At 36.7% G+C, this 12,913-nt stretch overlaps 1 protein-coding gene across 3 annotated transcripts in view; it reads left to right on the forward strand.

The window, feature by feature from the left end:
* NPAS3 (neuronal PAS domain protein 3) overlaps positions 1 to 12,913 on the forward strand; it is an 847,978-nt gene that overhangs the window by 259,771 nt on the left and 575,294 nt on the right. For all 3 annotated transcript variants that reach the window (XM_045067735.1, XM_045067737.1, XM_045067736.1), the window contains exon 2: positions 8,781 to 9,025. In XM_045067735.1, the coding sequence (XP_044923670.1) occupies positions 8,781 to 9,025 (245 nt within the window). The remainder of the gene's footprint in view (positions 1 to 8,780; positions 9,026 to 12,913) is intronic.

Genomic DNA, 12,913 nt, shown 5'->3' on the forward strand with positions numbered 1-12,913 from the left:
ATTATATTGCCTCGTGAGAAAGCCGATATTTACAGTCACGAGGCAAAAATACTCTTGAAAGATTTTTTTTTCTTTGCAGTAGGTTGATTTGATTGACTTTGAACTCTATGTGATGCCAATGTGTATTGGGCTGTTTTATTGAAAGTAACGAAAGAAGGGCAAGCAGTGCTTATAGAATCTTTACTTTTTCCCTGGGAATCCTCCTCATTCTGCTCATGTCAGGGCAGGAGTTAGGTACTGGAGTAACTTATAGATTTCACCGTTAACTATGACCAGAGATCTGACAAGTATGCAGGTGTTCAAAGGTTCATGAGTTAAAATGCTGAAACCTTTGATGAATTTTTGATGGCTGCATTTTTAATACAGGTCGACCTTCTTCCTTTGAGGCTGTATGCCAGATTAATTGATAAATAGAAGTCTGTAGTGCTGGGTTCTCCTAAGCAAAACAAGTAGGAAAATCCATAAAAACCTGCCTTTCTGCCTCCTCAGAAGTACTTTAAAAAGGCAAAATTTAAAGCGGTTCTGACTCTACCTTTTCTTTCTCCTCAAGTTAGAGGACCCAAATCTGCTGTGATCTTTTACAGAGATGGGTTATTGTATTCTAAAAGTTTGCATGAAGGTGTTAAAACTGAGGCTGAGAGAGAGGATATTCATATAGACATAGTGTGAGTCTACTGATGTCCTTATCAAGAACTAGTCCACACAATTATAAGTTATATGAGAAGAGTTGGTAAACGTCTGACTATGAAGAAGTTATAGGAGGAGAAGAAACATTGAAGTTGACTTACTTTTGTTGTTCCTCTGTGACAATTATGTTGCTTTTTGTTATCCTCTTTAGATCTCCAGCTATATTGTTTCCATAATCATCATAACTATTTCTGCTAAGTAGGAGATCAAAATAATCAATTTTGCAAAGCTAAATTTGATAAGCCACAAAGGATAACTTACCTCTTTTAATTTAATGAGTCATCAAGTGCGATGTTATCTGTTTTTTGCCACCATGGACAAGTGGCCCAATAAATAATTGACATCTTTATCCAGTTCTGTGGCAGCTTCAGAGAGATCGCAAATACTGAGTCAATTTCATAATATTGGCTTTGTGATAGTGGCAGTGCCTGTTCTTTAACTTTTTACTTTTTTTTTTCACCCTGTTGTTTTCTTTTGCTTGTTTCTGTCTCCAGTAGAATTTCATTGTTTGGCCTTGCCCCCCACCCTACCTTCACCAAAGCTAACGCCCATTTCCCAGGCAGTGTGGGTGAGCTCTCCATGGTCCTGGATTTGGGGTTTTGTCTGACATCAAGGAGAATTTCTATTTTTGTGAGGTTTGAAAGATCACCTTTCTGCCAGGAGTACTCATAAGATGATTCAGCCAAATAATTTTCATTGCAATTATGAAGCTTTTCTTTACAGAAGTTTTCACAATTCTCCTGAATAATTCATTCCCTTAACAAGTGTTTGGATGTTTATATATATATATATATATATATATACACACACATACACACACACACACACATACACACATACATATACACAGTTGCTTGCCTTGTAATTGGATGAATTTTTTTCTACTTTAGTGGAGTAAAAAATGGTCACTTATTACTCCTAGTAAGAAAATCATTGATTTACGAATCTTGAATCATTTGTTAATGGAATATGTTTTATTTGAAAACTCATTAAATAAATCTGTAGTATACAACAGACTCTAGGCATAAGGAAGACTCTAATGAAAAATCAGTATCTTTGCAGTAAGGTTTGTTTTGCTTTAAGTATGCAATGTGATCTGACAGAAACAATGACTAGAAATCATACTGGTGAGAACAGTGTGTATTTCTTAAATGAGTATTGTGGACTTCAAACCATAGAACAATCAGTGTGAAACTAGTTTAGGTTTTCATTTAATATATGTTATATAGCATTATGGTATGTCAGGAATCATTTAAATATTTTATAAAAATAAACTCATTTAATTTCAACAAGAATCTTTTTTTAAAAGGTTTTATTTATTTATTTGACAGAGAGATGGTGAGAGCAGGAACACAAGCAGGGGGAGCAAGAGAGAAAGGAGTGGCTTCCTTTTGAGCAGGAGCCTGATGTGGGGCTTTATCCCAGGACCCTGGGATCATAACCTGAGCTGAAGGCAGATGTTTAATGATTGAGCCACTCAGACGCCCAACAACCTTTTGTGTTATTTGTGTGTGTGTGTGTATGTTAGTCACCATACAATACACCATTAGTTTTTGCTGTAGTGTTCCAAGATTCATTGTTTACATATAACACCCAGTGCCCCATGCAATCTGTGCCCTCCTTAATACCCATCACCAGGCTCACCCATCCTTCCACCCCTTCCCTCTAAAACCCTCAGTTTGTTCCTTGGAGTTCACAGTCTGTCATGATTCATCTACCCCTCTGAGTTCCCCCCACTCACTATTCCTTTCCTTCTCATGTCCTTCATGTTATTCCTTATGTTCCACAAGTAAGTGAAACCATATGATAATTGACTTTCTCTGCTTGACTTATTTCACTTAGCATAATCTCCCCCAGCCCCATCCATGTTGATGCAAAAGCTGGGTATTCATCCTTTCTGATGGTTGAGTAATATTTCATTGTGTATATGGACCACATCTTTATCCATTCATTGGTTGAAGGGCATCTTGGCTCTTTCCACAGTTTGGCTATTGTTGTCATTGCTGCTATGAACATTGGGGCACATATGGCCCTTCTTTTCACTACATCTGTATCTTTGGGGTAAATACCTAATAGTGCAATTGCCAGGTCATAGGGTAGGTCTATTTTTAATTTTTTGAAGAATCTATACTGTTTTCCAAGGGGCTATACCAAGTTGAATTCCCACCAACAGTATAAGAGGGCTCTCCTTTCTCCACATCCTCTCCAATATTTGTTTTTTTCTGTCTCAACAAGAACCTTTTGATAGAGTATTATCATCCCATTTCACAGATGAAAGAAACTAAGGCAGAAAATTAAATAAATTGCTCAAGTCTATATAATCAGTTAAGTTCTAGAACCAGGATTCAGATACAGATGTGTCTCCACAACCCATAGCATTTAACCTCTACCCTCTGCTAATGTGGAAGACATGTGAGAGAGACATCAAAGAGAACTTAAGTGATAATCATGATTTGAGAGAACAGGAAAGGATTTTAATAAATAGGCAGTCTGAAGGTTGTCACTAAGTTAAAGTTGGGTCTTTGATTTTATTCCCCTTGGCTAGACATCTACATGTCACTACATGGGAAATTAAATTTACCAAAATAAAGGTCATAATTAGCAATGGAGAAGGGAGTTTGAGAGTATGAATGAAGGAAGCATATTATAGATGCTGTACCTAGACTCAGGGGGGGAAAAGATGGTATAAAAAAAGATTAGTCAAATAAAATTTCCAAGAATTATGGAGAAAAGGGTGGTAATCAGATATGGCATTAGGATTCAGACAATTGGGCTTTTTCCTCCCAAAGAAGTTTTATAATTATTATAATCATAGTTATTACTTAGATACTGTTTACCATATGACAGGCATTTTTCACTTTACATGTCTTAGCTCAATTACTCACAAGTACTGTGAAGTAGGAACTATAATCATGTCCATTTTCCAGATGAGGAAATTGAGGGTGAAAGAGGTTGAGAGACCTAGAGATGGTTGCCAAGATAGTATCATGGTGTGAATACCCACAGTCTGGCTGCACAGCCCACACTACTAACCCCTGAAGCTTCCAAGAAGTTTAAGAATGGATTGACTATATCTTCAATATTCCTAAATGTTTTTTAACTTCTTAAAATTTTTCTTTGTTGTAAAATTCTAAAGTGAAGTCTATCACATTTAGAGTTTACAAACTATCTTAATTTTTAAAATCTAGAATTGTTTTAGAAGTTTCATATTTACCATATACTACATGGAAATTATTATATGAGTCATTGTATTGCTCCCAGGAGAGTTGTTTGCCATCTTCATGTTGTAAGATGATAAAATTGAGGATGAAATTTGTTATGCCTGTGGCATGCCTACGAATGACCAGCGTGGGTCTTATAATTCCTTCATCAGGACTCTTTCCACAAAACATATAACTTGCCAAGGAAGTTAAAATATATGACAGGATTAAAAGAATTACATTCAGGGACACCTGTGTGGCTCAGTTCGTTAAGTGTCTGCCCAGGTCATGATCCCAGGGTCCTGAAATCAAGTCCCTCATTGTACTATTGCTCAGTAGGGAGCCTGCTTCTCTCTCTGCCTGCTGCTACCCCTGCTTGTGTTTTCTCTTTCTAACAAATAAATGAATAAAAATCTTAAAAGAAAAAAAGTTGAAATCATTTCAATTAATTAAAAAATTACTTTCAATAAGCATTGTCCCCTAAATCTTCATTACTAGTAATATTTTTGATTATTTATTATCTATGCTTAAAGCTATAACTTCAGAAACATGTAAAAATTTGTTGCCAGGCGTTAAGCAGAGACATACATTAATGTTATTTTAACCAGGGATGGTTGTTAAGGAGAGTTAATTATGGTGACATTAATGATGCAGTGTCGGGGAACCAACTTTTTAAGTTTTATGAGAGGAAATTCTAGATATCAGATCATTACCCTTTTGGTTGTGAAGAAGCCCTTTGGAGATTCTGAAAATCATTTACTATCTTCCCCAAAATATTACATAATTTTACATATGACTTATAGATTTATTTCTAAATAGATAAATTGAAAATACATGTGTGTGTGTCTTTTGAGATTGTTGACTTTGTTGTTTTGTTGGTGGTGGTAACTACTAATGAGGATGAAAATACTGTCATCAGACATTTGAAATTTTGATCTGCCAAGGAGTAAGGAAGAGTCTCTTTTTTGTAGTTATCCAAAGACTAAGTGGAAGAACATCAGAGCAATGGAGAGTTTGGACTCCAGGAGTAACTTATTGTTGATCTGAGGGTTAATCACTTTTTATGTGGCAAAGAGCAGCACCATAACATTTTTTTAAAATACTTTTATTTATTTTAGAGAGAAAGAGTGCGTGTGTGCAAATGAGGGAGGGCACAGACGGAGAAACTCAAGCAGACTCCGTGAGGAGCAGGAGTGGGTCCCAGGGTTCCCTCCCAAAAGTCTGATGAGATCATGATCTGAGCCAAAACCAAGGGCCAGACACTTAACCAGCTGAGCCACCCAAGCACCCCAGCACTTATTATTTTATTCATGTACAACCATTCCATTCTTTCTTTGGTATTCTCCAAATACAGTGATAATTTTTGGTTTAGGACAGAATGGACAAATATACCATTTATTTTAAGTTTTAATGTAGTTCTTAATTCAATTTGAGTATTAATTACAAGTGGGCTCTACTCCGCAAAAACAGGTATAAGCTTAATCCACAATCTGTGGCATTGTCTTAAGGTCTTTAGCTTAATCTCTTCTATCAGTCTCTCTATAACCTTTATAACCTTTGACTGTATTTTATTGCTATTGTCCTCAAAGCCAATTACTACTTATTTTAGACACAGTACTGTTATTCTGAAAGTCTTCTGAGCTGTGGTGTCTGTATAATGTTGTGATGGGGGAGTCATGGAAACCGTCGTTAATAAGATAGTGGGCAAGACAATTACTCCAGTCGGGTAACACACAGTTTTAGAGTATTTAAAAAAAAAAAAAAATTGGGGGTGGAGAGGAGTGAAGCAACAAGAAGGTCGGTCAGGAACACATGAAGTAAGTGCTGCCCAGTGGTTTGCTGGTTTGTTGGTTTGTTTATTTATTTTTAAAGTTTATTTGAGAAAGGGAACAGAAAGTGGGGTGAGAGGCAGAGAGAGAAGCAGACTCCCTACTGAGCAGGGAGCCCAATATGGGGATTGATCCCAGGACTCCAAGATCATAGCTGGAACCAAAAACAGACAGTTAATCCACTGAGTCACCCAGGCGCCCCATACTTGGGGGTATTCTAGATAAATCAAGTGTCAGAGTTAGGTTAGCCAAGAGTTTGGTTAGGGAAGGTGTGCAGAGGAATTAGTGTCCATGTTATTGCCTTCCTGGAGTGGAAATAGGAAGCCATTTCTCCTCTACCTAGCCTTTGGAGCCCATTGAATTGCTCTGTGTGATCTTGGGCTTTGCTTACCTCCTTCCCTATAGATTTAGTTTTATTTTTTTTCCCCCTTAAAGTATTAATAAGCCTATGCATTAATATAAATTTCAGAATAATGGCCTAATATTCTACTTGCTTCATTTAAACAGAGAAATTCCTACTATGAATGTTGGTAATATTAATTAGATGGCAAATGAACCCATTTGAGTTTCTTTGGGCTACGTGTATCAAGGGAAGGTTACATGTAATATCCATGTAAAACTACCTTCAAAATTGGCGCCCCAAATTCTTAACTGACTGTAAAATTCATCCCTGCTCATTTATTGACCAAATGACATGTTTGATTAGGCTTGTATTATTTTTAAAACTTTAATTAGTTAAAATAAAATTAAAACATAACATAAACTTGGAAATGCCATATGAAAATTCAGATTTTGTTCTTTAGAAAGAGCAACACTGGAAATCTGGCAATAGCAGGTATGCTTTCCTCTAGAACAGCAGTCAGCTGGAACTGTGCATGCTGTCCCTTTGCCTGTCCTTCAGGTCCCCACAGTGGCCATCAGGCCTCTTCACTCATTGACATTCCCTGCCTTAACCTGGGGAGCCCTTGAGTTTATAACCTCTTCTCTAGAGCTCCATCATAGTCACTTAGTGAACAGCAACAACAACAAAAATTGTACATTTAGCCTACCTTTTGCAGTACTGTTTGATTACAGGAACACAAAGAGAGCAAAGCACTGAACTGGAACCACTGCACTCTACAAGGGGTACAGAAAACATGTCAAAGACCATAGTTCTTTCAGCACAGCTGATCTAAATGGTGTTAGATAGATTGCCTTTACTATATAAAGGGAGGGTAACATCTTTTATCCTAAGATGTTAACCTTAGATCCTGGTTTTACTCAAACTTGTCAGATTTTAAGGCATCTTTCACTTTATTTACATAATTTTCAACAAGTCAGGATTGACTATTTATAAAATTGCAAGAAGGTCATCCAGGATTTGGGGAAATTAATGGCATTACCATGCTTTCTCCATGTAAATCAGTGATGTTTCTGCCTGAGGTTAACACTTGAGACATCAATGACACGAGAGAGGTGCACATGAGAGAGAAGGAGAGTCGGAAAGAGCTCAAGAGTACAAGCGGGGGGGAGGGGGGTAGGTGCAGGCAGAGGGAGAAGCAGACTCCTTGCTGAGCAGGGAGCCTGATGTAGGAATCAATCCAGGACCACGGGTCATGACCTGAGCCGAAGGGAGACACTTAACTGACTGAGCCACCCAGGTGTCTCTAGAATATTTTATTAATAGAGTGAAACTGGTGGGATATTGGCTTTGCAAGCATTTGACCGGAGTGTGATGACATTACTTAAATTATGTGGATACTCAAAAAGATATTCTAAGTATCTGCAATAAATACAATGTTTCTACCATGAAAAACACCAGATATGCTATAATGTAATATGAAGTGTTATTGTTCATATTATACTAACTGAAATTGGAATCATATTGCTGAACTCATTTTGATCTATTGCTCTGGTCTTCCTTCCTTGCTTGTTTCTCTCTTTCTTGTTATTTTGTAATGGGAAACCAGAAAGCTAGATTCAAAGATTTTAAAATGCCTTCAGAGTTCCTTGCAATGATACTTAGAAATAGATCCTTACGAATGATTTTAATAGCAACTTGATATTGTAAATATTGGCCAATTACTTATCATCAGGGTCTGATTTGGGTTTTATTTCTTGTCAGACATAGAAAAATTCAGAATAGGTGGAATTCTGTCAGATACTCAAACACAACTTCAGGTGAGCCAGATTCTGCCCTCAGCAATGTGAACAAACTTCAAATAGAAATGCACATGAATAGTTTAAGGAAAATGCTGGATCCCACCTGTTGCATCTTCTGTGAAGTAATATGTCTATAACATTGATAAATTTTAATAACCCACACAAGGCTTTATCTTTTGACATTAAATTTATATTATCTTAAAGTTTGACTTTTCTGGGCAATGTATTTTATTCTCAAGTATCTTAGGGAATCTGTCCATCTACTAATGTATATTCATTAGTAAAGAACTAAAGTTTTCTCTTATCAGCCAATTACCAGTGCATTTATAAAGCTGCACTGAAATCTTCATTTTCAGTGGGATGTTTTCTTTATCTGACTAAAGGTCATGATCCTTATTGAGGACTGGAAGGACATGAACACAATTCACAGAATCAACAACTAAAATGTGATGTTTACCCTTTGTTCCCCAAGATTATGATTGAAATACATTTTTAAAAATGGGTGCTTCTGATGGCTTAAGATCCCATAGTGATAACAGCTAAAAGAACAAAATCAGTATCCTGAGACTAGGTATATGAATACTAGCCTCATCTTTCCAGTTGCTTATAGCTGGTAACATCAAACTTCATCTGTAACTCTTAGGTCTTAGAAGCACAGAATATGTCTCAATGCATGACCAAATAGAGGGAAAAAAACTAATTTTATTCATTGCACGTAAGTCTGTGGTATGTAAGTTCAGAGGTAGAATTTGTGGTTTTAGGGGACATGATCTAGAATTTATTTTACTGTGGTCCTAGAGTTTGGAATAAAGATTTTGGCAGATTTTTGCAGGGGAAAGAAAGGACATAAAAAGAAAACAGTTCCTATCTGATGTCAGAAGAACATATTCTAAAGAACATGTTTTCACTGCTTTGATTGCAGTTTACAAGCATTGAGAAAGGAGAAATCCCGAGATGCCGCTCGGTCCCGCCGGGGAAAAGAAAATTTTGAGTTCTATGAATTGGCCAAGTTGTTGCCTCTTCCTGCAGCCATCACTAGCCAGCTGGACAAGGCATCCATCATTCGACTTACAATTAGCTATCTGAAAATGAGGGACTTTGCTAACCAAGGGGACCCTCCATGGAACTTGCGAATGGAAGGCCCTCCACCTAACACATCAGTCAAAGGTAAGCTTTAAGCCCCTGTTTATTCTGGAATATGGTGGTCTGTAGGTGTCTCTAAGATGAAATGTTTACCATCGTCCTTTCTTCTTTTCCTGCATATCAAATCCTTTAAAGGGATACAAATGTGGAAATCTGAACTCTGCATGAGAAAGACACCATGTGAAGGTGAAATAAACCTCTTCTATTTCTTTTTTATTTTCCAAAAGTCTGTCAGCCTAAAATATTCTATCACTTTATGTAAGGTTTCAGAGAAATGAGAATGAGATGACTTACATTGAAGTGCTTCTTGGGTTTAATTTGTGTTATGCTAATACATGCAAATTATTGTTGATGGGTGGACTATGAGAATATTTGTTAGAGGGTGGAACTAATATTTCCTGTATGTAGTAACCAAGGAGAGGAAGAGCGCAGACTCCAATTGTAGTGGGTATTTTGAATAATGATTTTATTGGCTGATAAATAATTCATGTATTAATGTTTCAAGTCTCTATACATATTGCCTAAAAAGTGCTTAAATATAAACATTTATTTGTCCTCCAAATCCTTGGTGCAGTCATTGTTAAAACTCATTAGTTAAAGGCTTTTAGGCTTTCTTCACTCTGATACATAAGAGAGGTATTTTCTTTTGTTAGTGAAACTTCTAATAATTTATAGCATGTTTAGCATATGACTATGCATGCACGTGTTTATTGATGTGTATGTGGCATTGACCATTAATTTTCCTACCTTTAAGAGTGTGTTATTCAGGGCATTAGACTTAAGGGACCTGCTCATTTCTTGTGCATCTAGACCCTTGGTGGGCACAAAGCTGGACATTTGGCAAAATTGTAGGCAACTCTGGGGAAAGGATTAAGGTGCTTTAGTTAAGTGGTTACACCTTGACAACAACCATTGAAGTCCTGTACTCCTGGCTGTTGGAGAAAGGGGTTCGGGTGGGGAGCTGTAAAACTCTTAGAGGATTCAAATTAAAATGAAGGATCAAAAGCAGTGACTATTTATAATTGAGGGCTAAGGGGTATAATCACATATATATGCATGTGTGAATCTGTTCATATCTCTACATGGGTACTTACAAACTTTGTTCTTTAGGCTTAGGAGAGAAAGAAAATTAGAATTTAAATTGTGACACGTTGTTTTCCTCTAGAACAGGGCAAACATTTTCTGTAATGGGCTATCTCAGAACTGTTGTAGGCTTTGAGAGTCTCTCAACACTGCCGGTGTAGCATGAAATCAACCATGGACAGTATGTAAAAACAGGGTGTGGCTGTGTTCCCATAAAACCATACTTAACACAGGCAGCTGCCGCCAGACTTGGCCCACAAGCCATAGTTCACAGATTCTTGCTCTAGAGCAGAATGACACTGAGAGGTTGACAAGAACATACAACAGAGTCAGCTCTTCAGGGCAGGATGTTGGTATAAGGTAGCAAAGTATGAATTAGTTGAGGTACACTGATGCTGTCCTTGTACAATCCTTCTGCCATTAAAGATACAGATGTCAAGTTGGTAATGTATGTTCCAGATGATAAAGTTGTAGCAGATTTTCCCAAGCTAAAGGTGTGAGTATCATCTTAGTAAGTGTGTTGTGTTTGTAAGAGTTTATTCAGTAGACTGTCATCATGTTTATTTCAAACCATACAAGATGTAGGAGTAACAGACAGGTCAGAAGTCACAGAAGGTGCAAAGTAGATCCTTGGATCTCACTTGGAAATGCATCGATTGAGGGACTGGGTTTGGCTTACCCTGTTTAATACAGTTGCGCTTTATTTCCGTTTTTTTTTTTTTTTTTATTTAAAGGAGTTGGCAGTTGATAAGTAGTGGCATTTACCAAAGTCGAAAAATGGTTCCATGGTCTGTCTATTCTTCTGTGAGGTGACAACCCTACTAACTTTCAGAATTCTGACCTCTAAGACATGTAAATTTCTAGCTCATGTAGAACCATGCCCTCATTTACAGATGAGGGAAATGATCTAGAAACCGTTTAAGGCCAAGTATTAGATTTAAAATGAAAATCCATTGTCTTGCCTTTCTGCCTGGTGCTCGATCACATCGTATTGTTTCTAGAAATGATACTTGATTTGCATCCCCTTCACCGAACATTCCAGGTCAGGATTCTCACAGCTTCTGGCTAGGACTGATAAATCATTTTTACTTTGTGGACTTCAATCAATTAGGCTCTGTAAGTATTGATGCTAAAGATGGATACAAAAGATAAAATATGGTCTCTGCTGGCATGGACATTTCCGTCTAATGGAAGGACATGGTGATATCAGTGAGAAATGGGAAGGTTGAGATGGGTATTTAGGAGGCTGGAAGGAGATACCAGATTTGATTATTTTGCAAATTCCATGCAGATGATAGCAGAGCATCCCATTTGATTCATGTGTCCTCCCACTGCTATAAACAGGTGATGGTGAAGGTGTAAGCACAGTGACTCTCTCCCGTTGACCATGGCTCTCCATAAAGTTGCTAGGAATGCAGCGGGCACTTTCTGTAAGCCGTTTCTGCTGTACAATCTATGTATATTTTATTGCTGTCCTCCCATTCTTTAATGCAAACCTGTTACTCATTCTGATCAAACATTCATGAAACAACATCAAAAGAAATTCATTTTAATTTATTAAGGTCTTCAGTGTTGTGCCCTTGAAGAAGTTCATGTGGATAAACAAGCTTATATAAATAGCCTGCAGCATCATATGAAATGTAGTTCATAATCCAACAATAAAACGATAGACATTATACTTGGTGCTTCTCCAAGCAGTCTCTTGAATAAACCTAAAGGCATTTGGAAATTTATATGAAAAGTACTTACACGATGTAGGCAATGTTTTTTTTTTTTTTTTAATGTGATGAATTGTTCGTGTTAATAATTAAATTTCAAAGCTTGAATTTAAATTTGTCCCACACAACTATATAGAAACTTAATCATTTTAATTTACTGCTTCAGAAAGGTCCTTCATTCTGCCCTGGATTCATCACATCTTTTCTTAAAAGTCTATAAAGGTTGATGAGTTTGTTTTGTGATGCCCATTGTGTATAGATTATTACAAGTTATGCTTGCAGAAAGAACACTCAGGTGACAGTGTGTAATGTGTCCTGAGTCAATTACTTCATGGAAATGATATGTTAAGCAATTGGAAAGTAACAGATAGTTTTTTCCATTATTTTAGAAATATCTGTATTGTTATAATACAGATCAAATCTACAATGAACATTATGCATTATTCAAGAAATGACCAGGCATTCTCAGCAGTGTTTCAGCTAAATAACTGATGATTGTAACCTTTAAAGAAATCTCATTGTGGTGACTGTTGGTAAATCACTTCTCCATTCATAGTAATCTCTATTTAGAGGCTATCTAGAAACCATTATATCTTTTATTAATCTTAAAAGCAATAGCTGCTGATTTGACATTTGCTAAAACTAGATAAATTTTCTGTCTTTTTAATATCACAGACTTCAGTCAATTTTTGGTGTATATCTGCTACAACTCTATTAATCCAGGAATATTTACCACTGTAAGCACAAGTTTTATTTCAATTTAAACATCGCAGCTTTTAAACAACAAATTGTGTATGTGTGTGACAGGCAACAATGCTACGATGTGTAAAATATAAGACATTTTTAGCCTTTCGAAGGAATCCGTTGAAAAATATTGCAAGACAACTGATTAAAATTGACTGAACACATTAGGGAAGAACTTTAATATTTCCACAGAATTTTCCTTTACTATGTAAGGTACATATTGTGAAGGAAGTGGTAGATATTTCTTTTCTATTGTTTTTTAATGAGAGCTATAATTTTTTTTAAAGATTTTATTTTTTTGTTTGAAAGATACCACAAGCAGGCAGAGGGGCAGGCAGAGGGAGAGGGAGAAGCAGGCTCTCCCCTG

Source organism: Mustela putorius, unplaced genomic scaffold (genome assembly GCF_011764305.1).
Source record: "Mustela putorius furo isolate JIRA1106 unplaced genomic scaffold, ASM1176430v1.1 tig00003898_pilon_pilon_pilon, whole genome shotgun sequence".
Classification (NCBI taxonomy): Eukaryota; Metazoa; Chordata; class Mammalia; order Carnivora; family Mustelidae; genus Mustela; species Mustela putorius.